Genomic DNA, 25,514 nt, shown 5'->3' with positions numbered 1-25,514 from the left:
AGGGGGAGATTGTTGGCATATGTGCAAAATATGTTGACATAATGATATTGTGTTGTCATTGATGGACAGCTATGTTCAAGGGACGGCTATGTTCAGAATTTATAAAAAGTTGGAAATCATCAAAAGGGAGGTGAAAGCTTGGAGCCTCTCTTCCTTTGGGGATATCTTCAAAAAAAAAAAAGGAGGCCAAAACCAATTTGGACCGCCTCTAGAGGACCATTGCGGAGGGGACTTCCACTAGGATCACTCATACGGAGGAAGTGGGATGGAGACACAAATGGAAAGAAATCATGAATCTAGAAGAAATTTACTCGAAGCAAAGATGCAGGATCCAATGGTTAGTTGAGGGGGACAAAAACACCTCTTTCTTTCACAGATCGGCCTCAAAACATAAAAGAAGGAACACTATCCGATCCATCCTCAATGACAAAAATGAGGAAGTGGCAGGGAATAATGAAATTGGTCAATGGGCTTCCCTTCACTTTGCTAATGCCTACTCAAATGATAGGATCAGGGAACCTAATGAAATCAGTGATAAACTCCTTAGTCTCATTCTTCAGGTCCTGGATGATGCTGATAATGAGTTGCTGATAAGCCGTGTGTCTGATGAGGAAGTCAAAGCTGTGGTTTTTGCTATGGCTGCCTTTAAGAACCCTGCTCCTGACGGCTTCCCTTCAGCTTTTTTCCAGACTTTTTGGGAAACTGTGAAGTATGATCTCACTAATGCTACTAGGGACTTCATTCGCACTGGTAAACTCCTGAAGAAGTTGAATAACACCTTCATTGTTTTGGTGCCCAAAGTTCCTGATCTGAAACTTATTTCTGACTATCGGCCCATCAACCTATGTAACTCAGTCTACAAAATTTTCTCTAAAGTTATTGTCAACATAATCAAATCCCTCCTTGATAAATGCATCAGTCCTTCTCAAAGAGGTTTTGTTCAGGGCAAGCAAATGCTTGATGTTGTCATTACTACTCATGAGGTCATTCACTCTGTGGAGAAAATTCACAACCCAGGTATGGCTCTCAAACTTGACATCTCTAAGGTTTATGACAAGGTTAATTGGAAATTCCTGTATGCAGTCCTTTCTAAGATGGGATTCTAGGAAAGATTTATCAATATTATCAGGGTGGTGGTAGAAAGTGTTCACTATTCAGGGATTGTCAATGGCACCCCCTGGGGCTTCTTCAAGGCGGGGAAGGGGCTTTGTCAGGGTGACCCTCTCTCACCTTATTTGTTCATTATGGTTGTTGAAGTCTTAAGTAAGAATTTCTCCAATCTGATCAGGACCAATAGAATCTCAGGGGTAAAGGTTGCTTCCATTCACCCCTCTATGGTTATGCAGTAATTTGTGGAGGACACCTTCCTTTTCGGCCTTTCGTCTGTGATAGAGGCTAAAGTGTGGAAGCATCTGTTGGGAGATTACGCCCATGCCTCTGGTCAACTGATTAACTATAGCAAGAGCAAGGTTTACTTCTTTGACATAGATAGAATTCTCCAAGGTAAACTTACCCAAATCTTGAGTTGTAGTGTTGTTGATCTCCCTAATTCCTACTTGGGTCTCCCCCTCACTACCAAGGAGGTCACCCCCCACTTTTGGGAATCAATCCTTGAAAGAATGCAAAATAAACTCGCAGGCTAGACTGGAAAAACTCTGAGTAGTGCGGGCAAACTCCAGCTTCTGGCGGCCTCCCTTCAAGGTGTCCTTGTCTACTTTCTCTCTCTTTTCAAAATTTCCAATGCTATGGCTGAGAAACTCAAGAGAATCCAAAGAAGCCTTGTGTGGACGGGTTTGGAAGAGAAGACCATAAACAGCTTAGTCAATTGGGATAAGGTATGCAAACCAAAGAGCATGGGTGGCCTTGGAATCAGAAAAATCTTTGATCTGAATAAAGCCTTGTTGACTAAAATCAGATGGATCCTTATGACGGGCAAAACGGACTGGAGCATGATTATGAGGGCCAAGAACTTCAACCACACCACCTTCCCCTCCCTCCTCTCTTCCAATGTGCTCCTTCCTTGGTCTAAAATTTGGAACAACTTTGTTAAGAACAGGGAACTTCTCAAGCAGGGTCTAAAGTTGCAAGTTGGAAGTGGCCAGAAAATTAGATTTTGGGAGGAAAACTGGATTGGGGACAGACCCCTTGCCTCCTCTCGATTCAGTTGTCTCATGATCCCTCTGAAGGATTCGATTAGCTCCCTTGTGAGCAACTACATCTCTCCCTCCCACTGCTGGTTAAGGCTTGTTGATAGTCTGGGAAATACCCCCCAATGGATTCATCAGGCTGAAGAGCTACAATCCCTTCTGCAGGGGATCAGGATCCCCTATTTCACTCACACTGATAAATTTGTTTGGACTGTGAATCCCTCAAGGGCTTTCAGTGTTAAATCGGCCTACAATCTCTTGGTTGCCTCCTTCAATGATTGTTGCAGTTGGAAAGAAGTTTGGAACTCTCAGCTTATCCCTAAAATTAACTTCTTCTGGTGGACAACCCTTCCTGGGAAGGTCCTTACTATTGATAATTTGAAGAAGGGGGGATTTATGCTTGCCAACAAATGTGTCATGTGTAGTTGTGCGGAGGAAAGCATAAATCACCTCTTTATCCATTGCCCTTTTGCTTCTGGGGTTTGACACAAAGTTCTTCAGAAATTCAATTTGGCTTGGACATTCTCGAAAGACTTGCAACAGTTTATCAGCAACTGGAAGTGCCCTTATGTTCACCCGCCAGTCACTCTCTTTTGGAGACTCATTCCTCCCCATGTTTGTTGGCATATCTGGAAGGAAAGAAATAATAGGATCTTCTGTGACACCAACAGCTCAGTTGACACGGTGACTGACTTAGCTGTGAATTACCTCAAGGAGAACACCATCATCAGTAAGTGGAGAACCCCGAAAGCCAGCCCTATGGCCCTGGATCGGAGGTGGATTAAAAATTCGGAGTTGCCTGATAACTTCCTTTAGTATGACAATTCAAAAAAGATGGAGAGGCTCAATACCAGATGGTGTTAAGAAAACGTTGGAGCACCTAGAGTCCTATGTCAACAAGATTGGAAAATTCGCTATCAAAGTGATGCACTCATCTGCTACCTCTCTATGCTTGTTCCACTAGGATAAGGCGGATCCGGAAGGGATGGGAAGCGACACCACTAAGGAACTATTCTAGTTCCTGGCTGATGACTGGACAAGGCTCATGCTCTCTAAGCACACGAGTGCTGATATTAGGTTGTATGGTTGGTTTCCTGCCTTCTTGCTTTAGTTTTTGTCGTTGGAACGTTTGTTTCCATAGTAATATTGCTACTTTTAACAGTTGTTATAGTAATGACATTATTGATGGTTTACTGTTGGTTATGGCGCTTGTTGGACGAGATTGGTGTCAATCTCGGGTTATCCAATAGCAGCAGGCAGTTTTTGTTTTTTATTATTAAAGTAGGGATTCGCTGACTGCCATGTGTCTGTAGTGCGTGTGCTGGTAATGGTTTGTCTGTTTCTTTCGGGTCAGCCCCCAGTTTTGGCTGCTTTTTAATCAAAAACAATACAACAAATCGTTTCCTCTTATTGCTTCTGCCATTTGAACTAATAATATAAAAACATTATACATCAGATATTATAATCAATTTCATACACCACATCAAATGATGCCAGATATTTTTGTAATGATTTCAATTTGATTGAAATAAATAAATAAAAAATCATATCAAATTGAGGGTAATGTATCTCGAACGATTTGTATTTTATTTTTTTAATAATATGAGTAAATTAATTCTATTCTATCTCATTGACCGTTTAGAACTTTCAACTAACTTGTAATTTAACTGAGTCATCTTAAAATACCACAATAATTTAGTTGATGTCAAAATGGAGTATCGCCCACTGTCCTGGTTTCTCAAGAGCCTGTCATTCTTGCAAAATCAAGAAAATTTCAATATCCTATCACTAGATATGACAACTCTTATCATCACTACAAGATTTTGGTGGGATAATTTGTTCAGAGAAGTTAAAGTATCACCAAAAAGAAATACCTAAATATTTACATCTGTTCTATTACATTTGCTTTGGGAGCTTAGATCAAGATGCTAAATACTAGCCCTCAGAAGAATACTGTTGAACTGCAAAATGCAGTTTATATGATACACTGCAGGACATGGTCTTATGCTGGTAGGATATAACAGTGGTCTGAATTACCTTACCCTTGTACAGAAATGCATAGCCTGTGCAATGACTTGTACAAAATCTCAAGTGTTTATAGTTGTGAATTGGGCTTGTTCCCTGCAAGGATAAGAGAGATTTCCAATCCACGACTGAAAGCCTGGTTGAACAGGAGACGTGTCTGGAATGTGGACACAAAGGGTAACCATGAACACACTGCAATGGGAACGAATATCATCATGCCCATTCCTGCATCGTATAGCCGAGCAAGCGAACGGATTGACTTCCATAAGCCTAGCCTTTTTATAATGGGCCTCCATGCAACAGCAAGCTGCATGATAAGTCCACCGTGTTAGTATATTTAGCAAATATTAAACCAATTAAATATTCAAAAAATCACAAACCTGAGGGAGGTAAATCAGAGAAACCTACACACAAGATTCCCCATCCGGTTGGTACGAATGCAAGAATACATGCAAAGAGGTCTGGCAATGACAAACTAGTCAGAAGAACCACAATTACAAGGCCAGTCAAAAATGACAAAAAAGTAATGCCCTGTATGAACCGTAGTACTAGCTGGAAGTTCACAGATACTTTCTGGCTGAATGTGAAAACCTGATGGAAAAAAGCAATTTAATTAATCTTCAATCTATCTGCATATTCCCTGCAAACGAAGCTTTGCTCAAATAGATGTAGCTGAAGTTTAAATGAGAAATACAGACGCCTCTTTATGGAGTGCCAAAGTTACACTACAAACCTTAAATAGTATCATCAGCCCAACCAAGACAATCCATGACAGACCATAAACCTGCCAAGAAATTTATTAAAACATTTAGACAGCATGGATCGTCAAAATTTCAATTGTATAAAGACCATATGATAACGCTCATTTTAAGTAGTACCTAATGTAAATTCTATGCTAAACAAAGGTATGAAAACATAACGCATCAGTATTGATTTCACAAAAGAAAAGATGAATAAAATAAAGTATATGAAATACTGACAAAATTACATGCTTATAGATTATAATCAGTTAAGAAAAATTATTCAAATAAAGAGGTACAGATTAGTTGACAAGGACTTACTGTAAGAGAAGTGTCCTTTCCTGTGACATGCAATTTATAAACAACACCATACTGAAAGATAAAAAATCGTAGGCTCAGTACAGTCTCAAATATCCTTCCCCTCAAGGATCGGATATGTACCTGCAAAAAACACATTTTTTATATCACAAAACGACTGCCAATAAGAAATGCAGAACAAATTTATATTTTGACTTTTGACTTAAATCATAGACTGTACAATGCTATGGTGATGCACCACTGAATCAAAGGATTAAATCTCTCTTTCCCGTAGTGTTAATTTATTTTTCTATTAACATTGGTGAGATAGAACTCCTGTTTTGGGATAAAAAGGGAAACAAATATTTGCTGTAGTATATGTTTTCTAGCATAAATCTTTCCACAGTTGGATTAGAATAAGAATTATTTGCTGGTGCCTTGGACTGGGTTATATAAAGTAGCACTTTTACGCTGGAATTAATGGTTTTTTTGGATATACGTAAATTCTAATTTCTGAATGAAAGGAGTGAAATGAGATAAAATCGCTGATTTTTGACTGAAATAAAAGGATATCTCTGTGGTTTGTGTTTGCTTTGTGAGGGTTTATCATTTGTTGTGTGCTCCAACTGCTACATTTCTTTTCTCCCACTTGCTGTGTTTGACTTTTTAAAAATAGTGACTCTTGTAAATCTGAAATAAAAGAACTGGCTTCAACATAGGATTATCTAATCTAATCAATATTTATGCTGGGAACAGTAGAAAAAAAAAAATTCTTAATCTTATAATTGTTTCCTTCTGCTATAGAGGCTACATTACCTGAACCTCAGACTCTAGGGACGTGTCCTAATTTGGGGATCAATGTCAACCGTATGTAATATATATCCACACAAACTGGGAGAAAGATTTGTGCAGTCTTTTCCATCATTGGCCATCATTGGTAAAGAGGCTTTGAAGAGATATAAAAGAGAGTAGAAATGTGAAAAAAGAAAGGAAGGGATTAAATAAATATCATTCTCATTTAGAGCAGATTTAGAACAGCAGATGACTAATGCGATTATTAGTTAAAAAGGCAGCACTGATTATAAAAAGATGTGTAAGTGATAAGGATAAGAACCATAAATGAAACTTTGTTGCACTATATAAAGTGTACCCTAATAAACATTAAAAACATAACAATAATTGCATTGAAAGTTGAACGTTTTTTATTAGAGGAAAACAGGTATTGAAGGGACCTGAAACCATTGACAACAAAACTATCCAGTCACAGAAAACAGACACTAACCATCCACTGGACAAGCAAAAAATAACACAAAAAACAGGGGATCAAAACCTCGAAGACCTTACAAAGATTTCATTAAACTTTCATTCTTTTGAATCAAATCTTGATTAATACTGTGCACCTTATGGACAATACTATCAATGAGAGTTATGCCCTTGTCCCTACTACGAAGCCTAGTATGAGGACCAGGAGAAGAACCAGAAACCAGCTCTTGGGTGATAGCCATCCTCACAGATTTAACACTGGCATTAGGGGAATCCGCGCCCCCTTTGGAGAGATTCTGGATAGCATAAGCTTGGGCGTAACTGCTTAAGTCCTTCAGAACTATTCTCCATGGCCATCCAACTCACAACCACAACTGCCCTCAACTTATCCTGAATTTTAACAAAGGACTCCTCCACGGCTTTAATGCGTTGATCATGCCCTTCCTTCAAATCCTTAATTCCTTTAGCCAGCTCCAGAATAGTGGTGAAAATTTTATCCATGTTCTACACATTTGAATTTTGAGCAACCTTGTCCTTCAAAGCATTAATCTCCGCCACCATCCACAAAAACAAGGCACTTTGGCTTCACATTCTTAATCATATGTCCAAAATCAATAATAGAGGAACCTTTCTCCAAAGGGGTGACATTACCAATATCCACAAGAATTTGCACATGCGACCCCACATCGATACCATCGGCACCCTATGGGTGGCCAACAGGGGATTGCAAACCAAGTTCAATCTTCCTATCCTTTTGCTATTTCATCTTCTTTTTATAGGAAGAAACACCCACCGAATGGGGCAAACCTTTCCCCTTCCCGTTCACTGACCTAAGAGAGGGAGCCCTCAAATTACCTTACCCTTAACATCATCACTTGGGGCCGAAACATCAGGCACATACTCATCCAAAGGGGTATACTCAAAGTCCTCATCATCCAAAATCACAGTTTTATGGTGGGTTGAGGAACCCCTTTTGGGCCTCTTATGTTTCCCTAAATGTACACCCACATCCTCATCCGAGGATGCATCCTCCGAATCACTTGAGAAACCCTCAAGGCTATGCTCAATATCTTTCCTGAACAAAAATAGAATTTGCATACTCCATGATGAGGAGACTCAAATCTTCATGAATAACTGGGATAGAAGGGTTTTTTCTATGAACTTTCAAACTATGACAGAGTGAAGAAAACAGATAGAAGGGTAATGAAATGCATTTATCACGCCGAAAGTGATTAAGGATGACAAAATGGTAGCTAAACAAACTACAGAACCGGCCATCCAAAGTAACATATCGCAAAATAACTTCTGCAACTTCCGCCTAGAGGGGTTTGAGGGTGGTCCTGTCATACCCGCCATCAATAGTCCTCTCCACTATATCCCTTTCCCCTTTCTCAAAGAAAATCATTATTGCTTCAGCAGCTTATTTCCTATCCCTGTAGAATTTCCTTCCTTCCACCAAAAGGTATTGGACACCTTCGCCACAACCTCCTCTGAAACCACCAGCTCCGGGCCATACACCTTGAGGGTACCCTCATCCCAGCCCTCCACAAAAGCAGCAATCACCTACGGATCCGAGCCATGCAATTTCTCAATATAGGGCATAAGGCCCCCAGCTGAAAACTCACCCCAAACCTCATGGTTCTGCCATTTACGATACACACAGAGCTCAATCCTATTCTGATCACCACCCACTTTGTAGAGAAAAACCAAGAAAACCAAAGCCACACACATGCCAGCCCAAATCATAAGAAGGAAGCTCATAACGAGGGCAGTAGCTTGACACGCCATAATGAAGGACATGCCACTTCACACAATTTTGAATGCAATCAATAATCAAAGTCTTGATGGTCCGACTAGGGGTTTGAATCCCTCTTAGACAATTAACCATAGTTGAACTACTTGCAACTCGGCTCGACTCGCCAAGCCCCTGAGAAAAAAACTCGGCGAAAACTCGGAAAAAACTCTGAAAAACTCAGCAACGTAAAAACACACTTAATTTTAATAAAAAATACATTTTTTTTGCAAAATTTAATGAGAAGATGCATCCAATGAGTCAATAAATGATAACACAAAAGAAACAAGCTGATTCTAGATATATTTAAAAGCAAAGTGTCTACAAAATCGCATCCTCATGAGAAATGCTGATGGCTGGAAGCAAAATAGTAAATAGTTTTTGTAAAACCAAAAGTAAATACAACTTCCTCTTCCCAGCTCTAGCTAAAACTAGTTTCAAACTTTCATCATATTTGAAATTTCATCATTCATACTCATAGTTTCAAACTTTCATCTCTAAAATGTATAATACCAGGATTTCTTCAATGCTAATTATGTTGTTATATGCAGCCTAATCAGACTCGGAGGTTAAATTTTCCCTACTTCCATCAGTGCAGTTTCCCCCTATATTTTTCAACGGGGGTTTGGGGGCAGTGCCCCCAAGTTGGGGTCAAGGGGCATCGCCGAAGGATCCTGAAATTTGACAAGTTTGGAAAATTGAGAATCCTCCAAAAACTAGATTTTGCATTATAATTCCTAGAGGTCCGAAACCACTCTCAAACATCCTGACAGTATATATGCAATATAACTTAAAGTATAAGAAAGAAGAAAGATATAAGGAAATATTCCATATATGAATCCCGATAGAGAGACCAAAATTTTTTACATGTTTGGGCCTCTTTTTTTAGTCTAGCCAAGTTTTTAAAAAAAACTCGGAGATTACTCGACGAGTTTTTGCTGCGAGTTAAAGTCAGAAAAACTCACAGAGCTCAAAAACTCGGCGAGTTTTTGCAACTCTGCGAGTGTGTCATCTATGCAATTAACTATATTTAAAGAATCACTTTCAAGCCAGACCTTAGTGAAGCCTCTAGAGACCACCATCTTCAGACCAATGTAGGCTGCATAAGCCTTAGCATAGTGGTTTGTCTGAGAACCCAAAGGAAGGGCCACAGCCAAGACAAACCTACCATTGTGATCACGAGCCACTCCCCCACATCCAGTAGGTCTAGGATTCCCTTTCGCTGCCCCATCATTGAAATTTCAACGTTAACAATGGTGGCAGATGGGACTTTGGGAACGACCAAAAATAAGTATAAGAATTGTAAATGGGAATTTTTGGCATACTAAGTGAAGTTCAATCTAATAAGCATAAAAAACATGGCAATGATTGGATTAACAATAAGAATGGTAGGTGGAGATTTGGGGTCAAGAGGTAGTGCCCCCAAAGGGGTAAAGGGGCAATGCCCCTTGCGAGGGTCTAGGGGCAGAGCCCCCAGTAGAGTCAAGGGGCGCAGCCCCCTCCCCACCCCACGCAAGCACAAATAAGGCCTCCAAAACCTCACAAACCTTCATTAAAAATGTCAATTTCACAGTTGTTTCACCATTTTTTGTTTAGGATTGGAGTTTCTAACTAGGGGCCACAGGAGACTCCTAGGCGTCCCTATGACGATCAAGGGACTTTTAAGAGTCCCTGGGACGTTCCGTCCCATTGTCTCTGACACCTCGGTGGCAGCAGTGGTGGTGGTGGTGGTGGTGTGGCAGGGGAATTTAACTATTTTCTGTGGTGGTGGGGGCCTGACCCTTTCGAAAAGTCAACTTTATTTAAATGAGTCATCCCTCCTAGAGTTGCATCCCTTGACAATTGAAGTGATAAATAGATGCTAAAGTGGGAGGTTAGAGGTGTGACGTAGAATGAAATATCAATTGATTTAGAGCAGAATAAAGAGCACATGGAGAGAAGATATACAGCAGAAATATATGTGAAGGATTAGCACATATTTATGAGAGTCTGAGAGCATATTTATGTAAGAAATATGATGCAATATTATTCAATATTTGAGCAGAAGTAAATAAGAAATTTGCAGCATATTTATGAAGGATTGATAGCAGATTTATGAAGAAGAATAAGTGCAGTTGAGAGAAAAGAGATTGATAGCAGTTTGTAAGTAAGTTTGAGCAGGTTTATGAGAAGACCTGAAAGGGGTATATGAGTAGACCTGAAGGAAGTTTGTAGCAGATCTTCAAGCATGTAGATAGATTTATAGCAGAATTAAAGAGATCTACAGTAGATTTGTCAAGGAATTCAAAGGAACATTTGTAAAGATAAGTACATGTAGACTTGAAAAAGATTGCATCAAATATGTATGATCAGATTTTACGAGGGCATAGAAAGTGTTTGTCATCCATTGAAGAAGACATAGTCTGAGAAAGAGAATATTTATTCATTTGGAAGCTAGTGCTTCCCAAAAGAAGAGATTGGTGTCTCTTGCTAAGTTGATGCTTAACAATGGGAGTTGGTGCCTACAAATCAATCAAGAGGGGTTGGTGTCTCTAGTGGGTTGGTACCTACAAATCATTAAGAGGGGATTGGCGTTTCCTGTGGGTTAGTGCTTATGAAGTTTGTAAGAGAAGCATTTATATAAGCGATATTTTGCCATGGGTTTGTTTCCAAAAGAGTTTACATGTAAATTATGTTCTTATTGTGTTGTATAATCATTAGATCTTGTGTGATTGATTTTGTTAATAGTTGTTAAGCTTTGAAAAAGTAAAAGATTAGCTTATACTGATTCACCCCCGCCTCTCAGTATACTGTGTGTTCATCAGGAAGGGACCAATAGTAACAAGGAGACAAAAGACACCACCATGCCCTCTTTGCTCAAATGGCAAAAATTAAAACCCTTGATAAAGAAGGCAGGAAACACAATATACAGAACAGAGATCTGCTCAGGGAACAAAGACAAACTGAGCACAACCTACATGCTTCCTGTAAGATGTCAATGCAGGGTGAAATAATATCAAATAATTCTCACCAACACACATAGAAATCAAAGAGAAGATACATAATGGACTATTAAGTAAGATATCAATGGAGTGTTGACTTGTGGTGTCCTAGGATTGCACATAACTAGCTTTCCTTCGATGCCATCCAGTACAAGGATCCAATAAATGAATATCTTACCATAGTCCATTATGTTAGTTTCCTTTGATGCCATCCAGCACTAAATTCCAACAAACAAATATCATGCCAATGACGAACTGACTGTTGAAAAGCAGCTTATTGACTTGTGAAAGTAACTCGCATTTTTGGTATTTGGTATTTGATTTTTTTAATATGAATTCTATTCTTATTTAACCAAGAATTCCATTTTTCTTGAAATAGAAGAAAGTGACAAAAACTTGAAGTGAAACAAATGAAAAATGCAGAGATTGTCAATAAGATGAAAGTTTAATATCATTGATGTGACTTGATTTTGTTTCCTGGGCACATTTTTGCCTCTAGTATCATGCTTTGTTTGGACTTCAGGGTGTAGTTCCATGCCATCCACTTTTTTCTGCAAGCTATTTTCTATGATATGTTATATATAGAATCTATTTCATCCATACGTGTATATGGATAAACAGATAGATATCATTTCTTGCCTGTTCCTCCTCCCACCAAGCTTCCCAACTCTCTTCTCCTTTGACACCGATTCCACCTCTATAAAGGAGCCAATTGGTCCAATCATCAAAGTCCTTCACAGTCCTGTACAAGATAAAGCATATTAGTAGTTGATCATATGCACTAGGAAGCAGACATAGAGATTAATCTAAAGCCAAATTTCACTTACTTTTGCCACTCAAAGCCAGATGGATTGAAGATATAAGGGGCAAATAGCCAAGATATGGCAAGAAACCAACTACTGAAATTGAGAAGGATGTATGCAAATGCACCCTTCTCATCAAAACCATATGCCAAGTTGACGACCAATAGAACAACCACTTCCAATCTGTTAAGTCAGATCATAATGTAAGTAATTATGCATAGAAGTTCAAATTAATAGACGAGAAATTATTCATTTATCAATTTGCTCAACTGTTTTAGAAGACACTCACGCTTTTACAAAATGGCTGCGTGAGTAAAGCCTGTAATTCTCTGCAAATTTTATATGCTGGACGACAAAACCTCTTCCAGTTGCTCGATACTGAGATTGTAGATAATCGAAAAACAAATTTGACATGGGAAAATATTATATCTTAGAAAAGAGTGTCAAACAGAGTACGATCAAACATGGCTGGAAAGAGATAATCTCTTACCTTTGCACCACCATGGAGAATGGTACGGCCAAAGTAATGTGTTCTTGTTCCAAGAGAAAATGTGAAAAATATAGAGCATAACTGGAGCTGCATTGTCACAAAATTGACAATGGCCTGCAGGGAAGGGTGCAAAGAACCAACTTTAAATCTAAGAGTGAGATTTCAATGTATGTAAATGCTATTTATAATAAAATCTATTTCAATAATCTAAAACTAAGCAATACTATTTCAATGATATTAATAAACCCACCAAATTATATAATAAAAAATGTTCAAATAAAAAGTGCTGTTCATGGAATGACTAATTAGGGGCAAGAGAATATTGACATAGAGGAGCATGTAAGCCTATGTGAAAATGACCATGCCAACAGTCCTATAAAAAAAAAAATCTCATGATGTGTGACAATCAATATAGCAGTGACAACTCCCTTGGAAAGCTGCTGGCATCCTCGAAGCTGCAGTGCATTTCAACATCCAAAACCAAGAGCTGGATGTTAGGGAATGTCTGGCTGAAGTTCAGATGTATGGGATGTACCTTGGTATCAAGTATATTAACTGCACTTGGAAGAGGACAGATCCTCTTCTACAAACCAAATACTAAAGAGAAAATTGAAAAATGATATTGTCAAGTCAAAAATGCTTTCCAGACTATTACATACATTCTCACTTCTATTTAACTGATTGTATTTATGTTGCAAGAATCTTTGTTGGAGTCGCAAAGTAGGGATTCAGCTCAGGAATTAGAATGCATTCAGAATGCCTCAATAATTCTCTTGCAATTTCCTGATCTAAAAACCCCTCTGAAAATATTTCCAACGAGGCTCAAGTGGTTTTAAGTTTTAACCCCTTCAAGAAAAGCTCAGGTACTTTTGATAGTTATGTGGATTCTTACCAGCCCCCAAATAACTACCATTGCAAAATATTGTATTCCTTTAGTACAGTTACAATTTGATTCTAAAAATTACAAATCTGTTTTTTAGCAAACATCATTTAGGATGTGAAAAGAACACAAGGCTTCTGAAATTTTTAGTGCTAACCAAGAACACGTCCAATGCCTTGGTACCCCTGTTCCCGTCCTGGAAATGTTTCGAGGACTTAGGGACTTGGGAGTTTGTAATGTCCTTTTTTAGGAACAATGCAATATAACCACAAAATGTAATGCTCTAATACCACTTGTAATGTCCCTTCTAGGATTATTAGTCCTTAAGACACAATTACTCCAAATTCTTAAACTTGCTAAAGATAATAATATCAATTACAGCCTAAAAAATATAATCAATAGTATGAATCAATTAAATTCACATGTTTTTTCTATTATAATCAATATAATGAATGCTAAGAAGATAATGTCTTTAAACTTTCCCTTTCACCTATATTGATAAGGGATGCAAATTGAATGTCTAATATGGCAAAATAACTATGCAATGGGATATAATGGTATTGCTTATAGCAATATGAATTGCTGTCTCTGCTATAACTCTTATCACATGCAATATCTGATCCTTAATTATCACTTATAGTCATATAGTTGCTATTCCTAATTCAATTTTTCAATCCATGAAATCAATTCTGCTTATTGCTTATAGCAATAATTGATGTATCTGATATGCTGATATATTGAGGCAATTCTGAAATGCTATAAGCAATAATTGCTGTATCTGATATGCTGATATATTGAGGCAATTCTGAAATGCTGCTATGTCTGATATAGTCGATAATGCTTGCAACAGAGAGGCTGTCTCTGATATGAAACAATTTATTTGTGCTCCCAATGTGCCTGTGGCATTGGCTCTTTAAGAGCAATCCATACTGGATTATAAACAAAATATAAAGTTCCACAACCTCCTTTGTGGGAGAAATGATTGTAATTATATAGTTGGATAATAGGTTGGATGTGTCTCTTGGACTATAGGGACATGTGAGAGTATTAAAAACTCCACAAAACAAGATCAATACAATCACTTGGTTGAAAAAACAAATTGAAAAGAATATACAAAAGATGAAAAACAATCTTGTTAAAGTGATGAAAATTATGTATTTTAAATAAATTCAAAAATGGAGGCTGGAAGCATTGGTGGAAGGAGGCTAAATAGCACCTCTCGTCAACCACATAAGAAGAGGTCGCCTTTTGTATTAGTGGCATTTCATTTCATTTCATTGTTGTGTGCAAGATAAAACATTGTACACATTGTGCTGCTAAATTTGAAAGAGAAGAATACAGATATCGTTGATATTATAAATTTTTGTATAGAAGAGAAATTTGCTATGGAGATCCTCTGAATGCAAAAACAAGATAAGTTCTCGTATGTAGGTGATCATGTGCAATAAAACCCACATAGCCATATGTGGACCTAAAAGTATGCAAGGCATGTGATTCTGTTTCTAGTTCATGTGATGTACTTTCACCTCATGTTCACACTAAGAGGGGGTGTTTGGAAAATATGTTAATTTTCATATGGGTTAGAATAATAAGTTGTGTTATGTTAAAATGAAAGTGAGTTAGTAACAACTCACATAGCTATTGTAGATATGAGAATAATTGGTTGGGATTGTTTTGATAACTTGATAATATATTATTGTGAGCGAGCATAAGAATATAAGTGAGTTGTTAATACAACTCACATAGAGATTCATGGGTGAAAATAGGAGGGAGAGAATTAAGGTAGTTGAACAACCCATCTAGACTTAGTGTGAGATTTTCATGGAGTTGTTATAAGAGTTTGAAAACTCTTCACACACAAACACACATATATAATTCATAGTATTGATTAAAAAAGAGAATAGAAACATAGTATTATATGTGTGCAACTTGTTTTATTTAGCTTCTATAATTCATTTGAAATTTTTCTTATATTGTAGTCACTCAAAATCATCTGTAATGCTCCTATAATGGAGGTTCTTGGCAACTATGTTATTTATGAATTGTAATTTCATATACAAATGTACAAAGCCATCAAAAAATAAATGCATGCTATCCACATCAAATCGAAAAAAGAAAAAAAATATTAGATTAATTTTGTTAGGGGAAAAAGGGAAGGAAACATGAGGGCTATAGGAGAAAGCCAAACACCTACTACCAACAAAAGATCAAGAAAACCCTCAATGCTGAAAACAAAACATGAGAAAATGACCGAAGGCGAAGCTGGTAACTCCACCATTCAAGAGATTATGAGTTTGATGATCGAGATTCTTACTTCCCAGATCCAAAGCCATAGCCACCAACAGTAGCAAGAGTAATGATGAAAAGGTTGAGATTGTCCATAAATTAACCCTCCTAATGGAAGATGTGTAGACCTTTCTTACATGGTTGGGTTAGGGGATGTTAGAGAGGATTCAACTAAGAGTTGATCCTCATCGCATCTGTTAATCTCTTGCACCAAGATAAGGCTCGTTGAATTCATCAAAGGTGAGGGGAGAGTGAGGCACACTTGCCGAAAATGAAGCATAATAAGGAAGATTAGAACCCAATAAATTCATCATTGGTGAGGAGAGAGAAACCTATCTTGAAAATAAAAAGGCATATTAAGGCCTTTGTTATAAACCGAAGAAGACATAATTGAGTGGTTACCTAAAGAGGGTATCTTTAGACCAAGAGAATAATCAAAGGGCAATATGTGTTTGAAAGTGCTCGATAGTACCAAAACATTCAAAAAAAACTTCTAGAGATCACAAAGAGTGGAGATGGTAAAGGAGAAGGATGTTCTAGAGATCAACACAATCATGGTTAGCTCATGAGACCTGATTTGAGAATAACTACTTTAAATGTTTACCAATGATAGGTAAGCATGCCCTCTTTGTAGTTTTAACACATGCTAGGTAAGCATGCCCTATTTGTAGTTTTAACACATGCATCACAATTTGGACTCCTAATACACGAACTAACGAACAATGTTGTCTATGGGCATTTCCTACACTCAAAGGAGAGGTAATACATTGGTGTATCAACACATCAACTAGGAGGATTGTGTTGAAAAAGCTTCAAAAGGTGTTTGAGAAAGAATTTAATTTACTTAGAGATGACAATAAAATCATTGGTAAAGTCCACAACTAATAATTTAAACATGAGTCTATATGAACATATAAGAGAAAAATTGGAGAAGCAACTAGTCAATAGGCTGAATTTGAAGAAATGATGGTTAACTGAGGGGATGACACCCTTACTATGAAGGAGAATGAGTGTGGTCCAACTTTTTCATGTGAGAATGCATGAAATTAAGTAATGTACATTGAAAGGAAGAACAAAACATCAATGCAGCCAACAATGCAATATTTAGACTCCAATGCAAGCAAAGATGATGAAAAAACATTTGTAGAGGCCCTTGAGAAGATGTGCTAAGGATGATAAGAGCTTTGAAGGAATAAAAGAGAAAAGATGCAAAAAAGTCATGTAATTACAAAACAAAAGGCAACATAAGAGAATCTCTCAAAAATGCTTTGCACGAGATGTAAAGTAATTCGGCATACTCTCAAAAGATTGTTCATACAATTTCAAGAATATGATTTTAAAGGTAATCTTTGCTCAAGATGAACTGTCTACATTGCCCATCCCACAAGCCACTCTTCAAAACTAAAAAAAAAATAGATGCAATGGCATTAATCACACGAGCAATCTATTACAAAATGTAATAACACAGAGAATGATTCCCAAGATATTCGATATTAACAAAGCAACAAAATTATCCTTAAATAAGAGATGCAAACAATTTATCCGATAAGGATTAGAATGACAACTAAAAAAGGTAGATAATAACTAAAAGAAAAAAGAATATTATTAAAGTCTATCCTAATGACATAATTGATTGTTATAACCAAAGTTGGAAAACTCAGACTTGCCGTGGACTTGACAGCCCAAAAATTGGACTCGGACTCAAACTCGGCAAAAACTTGAGAAAGGACTCGCCAAAAAAGAAAACCGTAGTTTTACAACAAAAAAAAATTAATGCATTTAGAGAACATAAGAGCCATAATTGAAACATTACACATCATATGACCTCCAAACACTCAATATTTGAAATTTCATCATTCATACTCATAGTTTCAAACTTCAAAATGTATAACAGAAGCATAAGTTTATAAATGTTTATATTGAGCAAAAAAAGATTATAAATGTTTACAAAATTACATATAATGATAAATCCAAATGTGAAAAACAACAAACTAAAGACTTGTTTTGAGCAATAAGAAATGTCAAAAGTAAGGAAAAGTTTATAAAAAATCAAGTTTTATCCTTGACTAGGCATTCTCAGCTAGCTTCAAGAGTCCTTCATTAGGACACGTGAGTTCCAACACCAGACTCACACAAGTCCTTCGCATAGACTCACAAGTCTTTGGCGAGTTGACTCGGCCCGCCAACAGAATCGCAAGTCTTGGTGAGTCCGCCGAGTCCTCAAACTATGGTTATAACTATATATGACAATATTATGTTAGTACCCTCCCTTAATGGTAAATTTGTTAACTATACCAAGCTTATTCCAAAATTTAACCAATTTCTCAAGACCCAAGGATTTCGTTAGAAAGTCTATGCTCTGCTCTTCAATTGGAGTGTACTACAAAATCACTAATCCATCTTCTAAAAGTTGGCATATGAAAAGACGATGAAGCTCCACATGTTTTGTAGGCTCATGGAAGATAGGATTGTTGACCAACTTCAGCACCCCTTAATTGTCCCAAAACAAGGGTGAAGGCCCTAATTCAGACATTTTGCATGTCTGAAGGCATCCTTCATAGCCATACTAGCTCACGTGCTTCTCTGAGCATTCCTCGATACTAGGAAAGAGTTATTGTTTGTTGCTTCTTACAAGTCCATGTGACTACATCCGTACCAAGACATAAAACATATCCAAAAGTGGACTTATGTCATCAACAAAACCTACCCAATCTAAATATATGAACCCAACTGTTGTGACGTTTTCACACATCGCCCCATTGCAAATGGGGACCCCTGCTTTTTTTTGCTTTCCAGGGTTTGTTTTTAGTTTTTTTAGGGTTGTGTCAGTTAGCCTTTGCATTTTGAGTGTAGCCAAGGGGATCACCTGGATAGCAGGTTCTGCTTGAGTTAGGTCAAGTTGGTGAGTGATGAAGTCTGAAAGTCCTGATCCTGAAATTTGGCTAAGTCTGGAATGTCCTGATCCTGAAATTTGACTAAGTCTGGAGACTGAAAAACCTCCAAAAACTAGATTTTGTAATATAGCTCCTGGAGGTCTGAAACCACTCTCAAACATCCTGAAAGTATATATGGAATATAACTTTAAGTATAAGAAACTTATACTTAAATGTTATATTCCATAAAAATTATCCTGATAGAGAGTTCAAAAAGTCAAATTTCGCTCCTGTCCTTCACTGAGGATCCAGAGCGAATTTCGCTCCTGACCCTCTCAGGAGGTCCAAGAAAATCGCTCCCGTCCCTCACCAAGGGTCCAGGGCGAAAAGGCTTATTTGAGTCATTCCTGACCTTGTTTGGTTAAATTGAGACATCAAAGGCATGGTGAAGGATGAAATGAACGTGATAAAGCATCCAGATTTGATTAAAGACAATGAAATGATGGAGTTTTGCCTAGAAGGGTAATTTCGCTCCTGTCCCTCACTGAAGGACCAGAGCGATTTTCTTTATATACACATTTTTAGACCTTTCTTGGACTTGAACTCTTATTCATGGCGTGTAACAAGGTGAAATCTTCCCTAGCAAGGACATTTCGCGATGAAAGGTGAAGCATTTTGGCCTAGAAGGCAAAATTCGCTCCTGTCCCTCTCCAAGGGACCAGGGCGAAAAACCTAATATCCACCCTTTCTCTTCAAGTTTGGACAAATCTAAGCCTTGACATAAGTTTGAAATGAGGTTTAAAATGCCTTGAGGTGGAATTGAGATGCAAAGATTACAAATTTTGATGACAATGGGGAAAAGCGCTCCTGTCCCTCACTGAAGGACCAGGACGATTTTTACAAAACCAATAACTTCCCTCCAAGGTTACGCTAAGGCAAGATTGTGCAAGGATGAAAAAGTCTTCTAAGGCATGGTGAACAAATATTTGACTTCAAAACTTGATAATCCTAGGCTAAAATACAAAAGGCGCTCCTGTCCTTCACTGAAGGACCAGGGCGAAAAGGCTTTGGGACACCTATTTTGCCTTGCAAAAACAAGATTAAACATGTATGGAATGGATGAAAGAGATCATCACTTACCCCACATTGAGAGTTGGCAATTAAAAGGACAAAGAAATAAGAGCAAAAGTGAAAATCGCTCATGTCCCTCTCCAAGGGTCCAGGGCGAAAAGGTCTTAAAGGCACTTTCCTCCTAGAGATCAAGTGGAATTAAACTCAAAACTCCAATTAAAAATGCCATTTTAAATGCCTAGATGAAGTTTTGAGCAAGGAAAAATGAGGAATGCAAGGCCAAGATTGAAAGTTCGCTCCTGTCCCTCTCCAAGGGTCCAGGGCGAAGTTAGTGGCATTCTTTATTTTTACCATATTTGAGCGTTGAAATTCTTAACGAATTCACCAAATTTGCTAACTTTGGGGCCTTTGGAGATATTGAATCAAATTCGCATTAAATTAAAGGCATTTCAATTTAATAAATTAATTTTGTACCTTGAAATAATCAAAATAAACATCTTAGAGGTATTGAAATTAATTTAAATAATTAAAAAAATTAAAAGTTGAGCGCTTAATAGTCATTATTTTGCCTTTATTGTTAAGTCGGCCTTCTTCTTAGTGGGATTTTATTTTATTTTAAAGCTTATTTGCTAGGTCGGCCTCAACAAGAATCAAGGTAAAGCGCTCTATATATTGGAGGTGTGTTTTTTCATCATTCAAATCATTCAATCATCCTTTCAAGTGCGAATTTGGAGAGCTAATTGAAAGTGCGAAATCTAGCTGGAGTGGAGCGAATTTCTACTAAGTGTGGAGACTAAGGAGGGCGAAATTCATTTTGTAAAGGCAATAGGAAGGCGAATTTCCAGATTTTTGAAGAGGCTAGTGGAGTTTATTCTTTTCCAAGCTAGAGGAGGCACAATTTGTTCAAGAGAAGGCTTTGATCTACATTTTGCCTAGCGAATTCTCTTATTTTTGCATCATTTCTTAGAGTTAATTCTCAAGAGGAGGTATGGCGAAATCATCTTGACACCCTTATTCAAGGTTTGATTTTTTTAGACATTTTTTGGAAAAATCTAAGTATTACACGGTTAATTAGGAAATGATAACTCAAGATTTATCATGAAGTTTCCTAATTAAAATCTTGAATTTTCCTTTTAAAGTTTAAATTTTAGATTTCAAGATATATTACTAATTTTGAAATGTTGTGTAGGTATCAAGATGGCGACTCCAAAGCCCGGAGGATCTATAAGTCGGCAGGTTCTCATCAAGGACGATCAAGCAAGGATAAGGGCGACCTCCTTTAGTCTAGCATCGACGAGGACGACCTTCTTCAATCCAACATCATCAGGATAAGGGCGACCTCTTCCAATCCAACATTACAAGGCGAGGTACATCATCATCCTGCACATTAGAGACGAAAGAAGTCAGAGCAAAGGGTTCGTTGAAGAAGCAGATAGTTCCAGATGAATTAATTAAAGCTAGCTTCTCAACAACATCAAGTTGAATATCTACCAAGTTACAAGTGTCAGACGAGGTGGCATCCTAGTCATCACTTCTCCAGTCAGTGTGGTCCACCTCAGCATGTCCAGATTCAATGTACCTAACTCATGGGTGATGGCACAAACTTCGATGTACCTACCCCAACTATCCATTGGTTGAATTTTCTAGAGAAGACATGTGTCCAATTAATACAATTATTTCATTGGTCGAGCATTAAATGTTATGTAATGGTTGTAACAAACCCTAATTAGGGTTTTCATTGTAAAATCTTGACCATTGATCTCGAATTGATCTTAGCCATCGAATTGTATTGTGGGCACTATATAAGCCCCAACTCTTCATTTTGTAAAGGCAGTAAGTTAGAGAGTTAGAAAGGAGTTAGTGAATAGAGAGTAGTTAGAAGGTGATTAGAATAGCAATTAGAATAGAGTAGAGAGAGAAGGCAAAAATTGTTGCCAAGATGTTGTTGTAAAAGACTCGTAACTTCATTGAAGAAATGGTGAAATTTATGGGTCGATTCGACAATTTGCATGGTCTCTATACTTCTCATATTTGATTTCATGTTATTAGATGAGTGGAAGAAATGTGCTTGATTGATGGTGGAATTCGTATATCCATACTACTAGCAGTTTGTTGATTGCAGACTTGCCTTGTGTAGTCAACTGGAATCATTCAGCTTAAGCTTAACTTCAATTGTCGCTTCTTCATTGATATGCATCAACCTGATGGTGTCTATGCCTGCAGTGATGATTTGAACATCATAAAGCTTTCCTTTGAAGATCACACTAACCTTGTGGAGATGGTCCTGAGATGTCAAAACAAGACTTAGTTAGAATTTCATCAAAGATCATTCATTGCTCTTACATTCTTAGTGTTAGGATTAGATCCTTTCCTCGCCCTCGTCTTTTTTCTTTTTTTTTTCCAATCTAAGGCAGTAAAATCCTGTGTTCCAGCCATATTCAAAGCAAATCAGAAGTTCAGTCATCAAGTGTAAGTCCCCTTGTGATTCCAGCAAATCACATCATACCATAGAGAGCTTATCCACACGTAGAGATCCTACAGCAAAGAACCTTGAAGTCACCTTGATTGATCTTTTTCGCGATATCTTCAGCAATCAGAGGCTTTACTCAAGAGAGGATAAGGTACCCTTGGGTATTTAATTCTGTGTTTGATAGTGTACAAAATACACGTCAACACCAACCAACCTAGGATCTTTGCTTCTGCTATAGAAAATACCAAAATTGTGTGTCCCTTTCACATACCTTAGTGCACTCTTCGCTGCAACCCAACATTATGCCCTAGGTGTTTTTACGAATCTAGAAATGTACCACAAAATATAGCTCAAATCACGTCTAGTGGTTGTAAGATATAAGACTACCCACTAATTTCCTAGGACTGATTGATCACATTTGAGTTTGTTTTGGCTGAAAGCTTTAGCCTTTCTCCATAGGTGTAGACAAGATCATGCAATCTATCATTCTAAACTTGTCTAGCAAACTCCTAGCATATTGAGACTGAGAAATGAAAATACCACCTCCTGTTTGCCAAACCTCTACACCTAAGCAATAATGTGGGAGGCCTAGTCTATCATGTCAAAAGCCTCATTCAATTTCCATTTGATTTGTTCAATCAAAGATGTCTCACTACGTGTAATGATAATATCATCCACATAAATGACTAGAAGGATGATGTCATTGCCTACAATTTTGACATACAAGGTAGGATCTAAAGGACTTCTCTGAAACCCTTGTTCATCCAAATACCTGTCACTCCTTATGTACCATGCTCTTGGAGCCTACTTCAGACCATAAAGAGCCTTCATCAATTTGCATACCTAATGCTCTTTTCCTACAATCTAAAATCCTTAAGACTCAATCATGTACACTTCTTCCTCCAAGTCTCCATTGAGGAAGGCACTACACATTCATGTCCATTTGATGGACTTTCAAGCCAAACAATGCTACCATGGTTAGAACTACAGAGATGGTGCTCATCTTTGCTGTAGGAGAAAAGGACAATACCTTCTCTCTGCAAGAATCCTTTAGCCACCAACCATGCTTTGTACTTGTCAAGTGTACCATTAGCTTTGTATTTGGTTTTGTACACCCATTTGCAGCCAATTGGTTTCTTCCCCAATGGACGATCTAAAAGACCCCAAGCCTTATTCTTCATAAGACTTCGATGTTTGACTTCCATGTCCTTTTCACATTTTGGTTTAACTTCCACTTCTGCTAAATCTTAGGACTCATAAAAACCTTGAATGTTACCCATACAAGGAAACTTAACAATGTTTTGCTTGCCCTTGCCTTCGGATGATCTGCCCTCAAACATTTCATCATCCCAAACATCACAATGTTTTTGTTATGAAAATGGTGTCTCAACCTTGAATTTACACAAGGTTACTATTTATTGCAAGTTTTCATTTGAGAATAAATTGGTCTGAAATTTTTGCTTGAGCTTCGAATTGGCTAGATAAGCATGTCAGTAAGTTTTTGTTGCAAGATCATGTCTAGATTTGTAGATATTAAAGTTTTTGTTTTTTGAAGTTGCGCACGAAGGTTTCAAAGTCAATTTTGAAGACCTTAGAGGTTCCAAAACGGCCTAAAAGTGTATGTAACCGGCATAGAGGGTTACAACTTGATAGAGCGCATTGTGAGCCTTTCGACACTTCATACAATTCACAATTGACTACCCGGTTTAAAAGTTATGGCCTCTGGAAGTTGGGTATCCTAAAATAGGAAATATAAAAAATGCACTAGACACATAAATGAGCTATAAAAGGGAGCTACACATGTTGGTGTGTATTTTGACACATCATAGAGTATCTAGGATTGGAGATAAGTTGGGTGCCACTTTTGGGTTGTTTTAGTTCATTGTTTTGTAATACCATTTGCCAGTTTCCTGTATTGTATCTCCTATTTATTAGGTGTGTGAGATGAAGGTTTTGTGTAAGAGTTTTATAGTTGTTTATTTACCACTAGATCTCTATTAATGATACTCCTATGAGAAGCTTGCTCTGTAAGTATATTATAATTTGTTATTAATTTCTAAATAGTATATTGAGTGCCATTTGGGGTGTTGGGTTTTTCTCCCGAAATGGTTTTTCCCATGTATATCTCTGTGTTGTGGCATGCATGCTATTTATGTTTATTTTTGTAAATTTTTTGTAACTATTGTAAAGATCTATAAGGGTTTTTCACACTTATTATATTGAACATTGAATCAACACTTTCAACATAGTTCACATATATTCAAAGGTCAAACTTGTTTTTTAGCCCCTGATATATATTAACCTCTAGTTTTGATTTCATATGATGGAAATTCGTAATATGCTCTACAAATTCAATATATGTGTGTTTTTTTTAAAAAAATTATTAAAAAATTGTATTTTCAAATATTCTATAGTTTGTCTAGTTTTCCCTTGATTTTTCACCAAGTCGTGAGATTTTAAAAAATTTAGACTTCCCGAGTTATTGTCAATTCCAAGTTTTTCAACTATGGTACTTGCTTTGATGATTTCGCAGATGCCTTAATTTAGACTTTAAACCTATCTAAACTCTTGTTTAAAGATGTTGCAAATGGGTCAAATAAGTTTTCTTAATGAAATGTATCACTATTTCATGTCCAAGTGGAACTTTTCCCTCAATATTAGATGATAGACAATAAAAAGTGTCTTTGGATTTAATATTTTTAAAAGTTCCGATAATCCTAAACACGACATGACTCCAAATTTGTTTGTATTTTGATTTCTAGATTCTTTTTCCTTAAAGATAGTACCTAGTGCAAGTTGTAACCATAAAATTTTAACCTAGGCTATGACTAAATTTGATATATCTTTTGACGAAACTTTGACCACTAAATAACAAATTATTGAAATAACCCTACCTAATTTTCCAAGATATTTTTAAAAATGTAAAAGAAAGAAGAAACCAAAAATTTAATTTATATAGTCGTCAGTAAAATAATAAAATATTTTCACCAATGTTTTAACCACTAACTAAGCGAATATATTCTTGCCACTAACAATAAATTACAAATAAATAACCCAAACGAACTTTTCACAAGCTCTCCAAAAATCTAAAAATATTTTTACAAATTCTGAAATTCACAGCCTATAGCATCAACTAATAGAAAACATAAAATCAAAATGACTTGCACAAAGAATATCACTGAAAGCCAATTTTTTATCTGAGCTTGTATTTTCAAAACCTAATAGAAAATAGGTCCAAATTCATAAAGGTTTATAAGTTACAGTGGAAACAAAAGTCTTTACCCAAATTGTAGCTTTGATACCACTTGCTATGATATTTCTTGAAAATAAATGCAAAAATAAAAAAAATAACAGACTACTTCGAACAAGTGACCTCCAATAATAAAAAATAATATA

At 37.1% G+C, this 25,514-nt stretch overlaps 1 protein-coding gene across 5 annotated transcripts in view; it reads right to left on the bottom strand.

Annotated features, from left to right (window-relative positions):
• Positions 1-3,696: 3,696 nt before the first annotated feature.
• LOC131031180 (callose synthase 9) overlaps positions 3,697-25,514 on the bottom strand; it is a 222,601-nt gene continuing 200,783 nt past the window's right edge. For all 5 annotated transcript variants that reach the window (XM_059209486.1, XM_059209488.1, XM_057962221.2 and 2 more), the window contains 8 exons: positions 12,539-12,652; positions 12,338-12,426; positions 12,073-12,231; positions 11,885-11,987; positions 5,234-5,353; positions 4,906-4,956; positions 4,581-4,763; positions 3,697-4,479 (listed from right to left, as the gene is read on the bottom strand). In XM_059209486.1, the coding sequence (XP_059065469.1) occupies positions 4,243-4,479; positions 4,581-4,763; positions 4,906-4,956; positions 5,234-5,353; positions 11,885-11,987; positions 12,073-12,231; positions 12,338-12,426; positions 12,539-12,652 (1,056 nt within the window). In that variant the 3' untranslated portion in view covers positions 3,697-4,242. The remainder of the gene's footprint in view (positions 4,480-4,580; positions 4,764-4,905; positions 4,957-5,233; positions 5,354-11,884; positions 11,988-12,072; positions 12,232-12,337; positions 12,427-12,538; positions 12,653-25,514) is intronic.

Source organism: Cryptomeria japonica, chromosome 8, assembly GCF_030272615.1.
Source record: "Cryptomeria japonica chromosome 8, Sugi_1.0, whole genome shotgun sequence".
NCBI classification, from domain to species: Eukaryota; Viridiplantae; Streptophyta; class Pinopsida; order Cupressales; family Cupressaceae; genus Cryptomeria; species Cryptomeria japonica.
The sequence above is the reverse complement of the archived record's forward strand: the minus strand, read 5'-3'. Positions and strand labels throughout refer to the sequence as shown.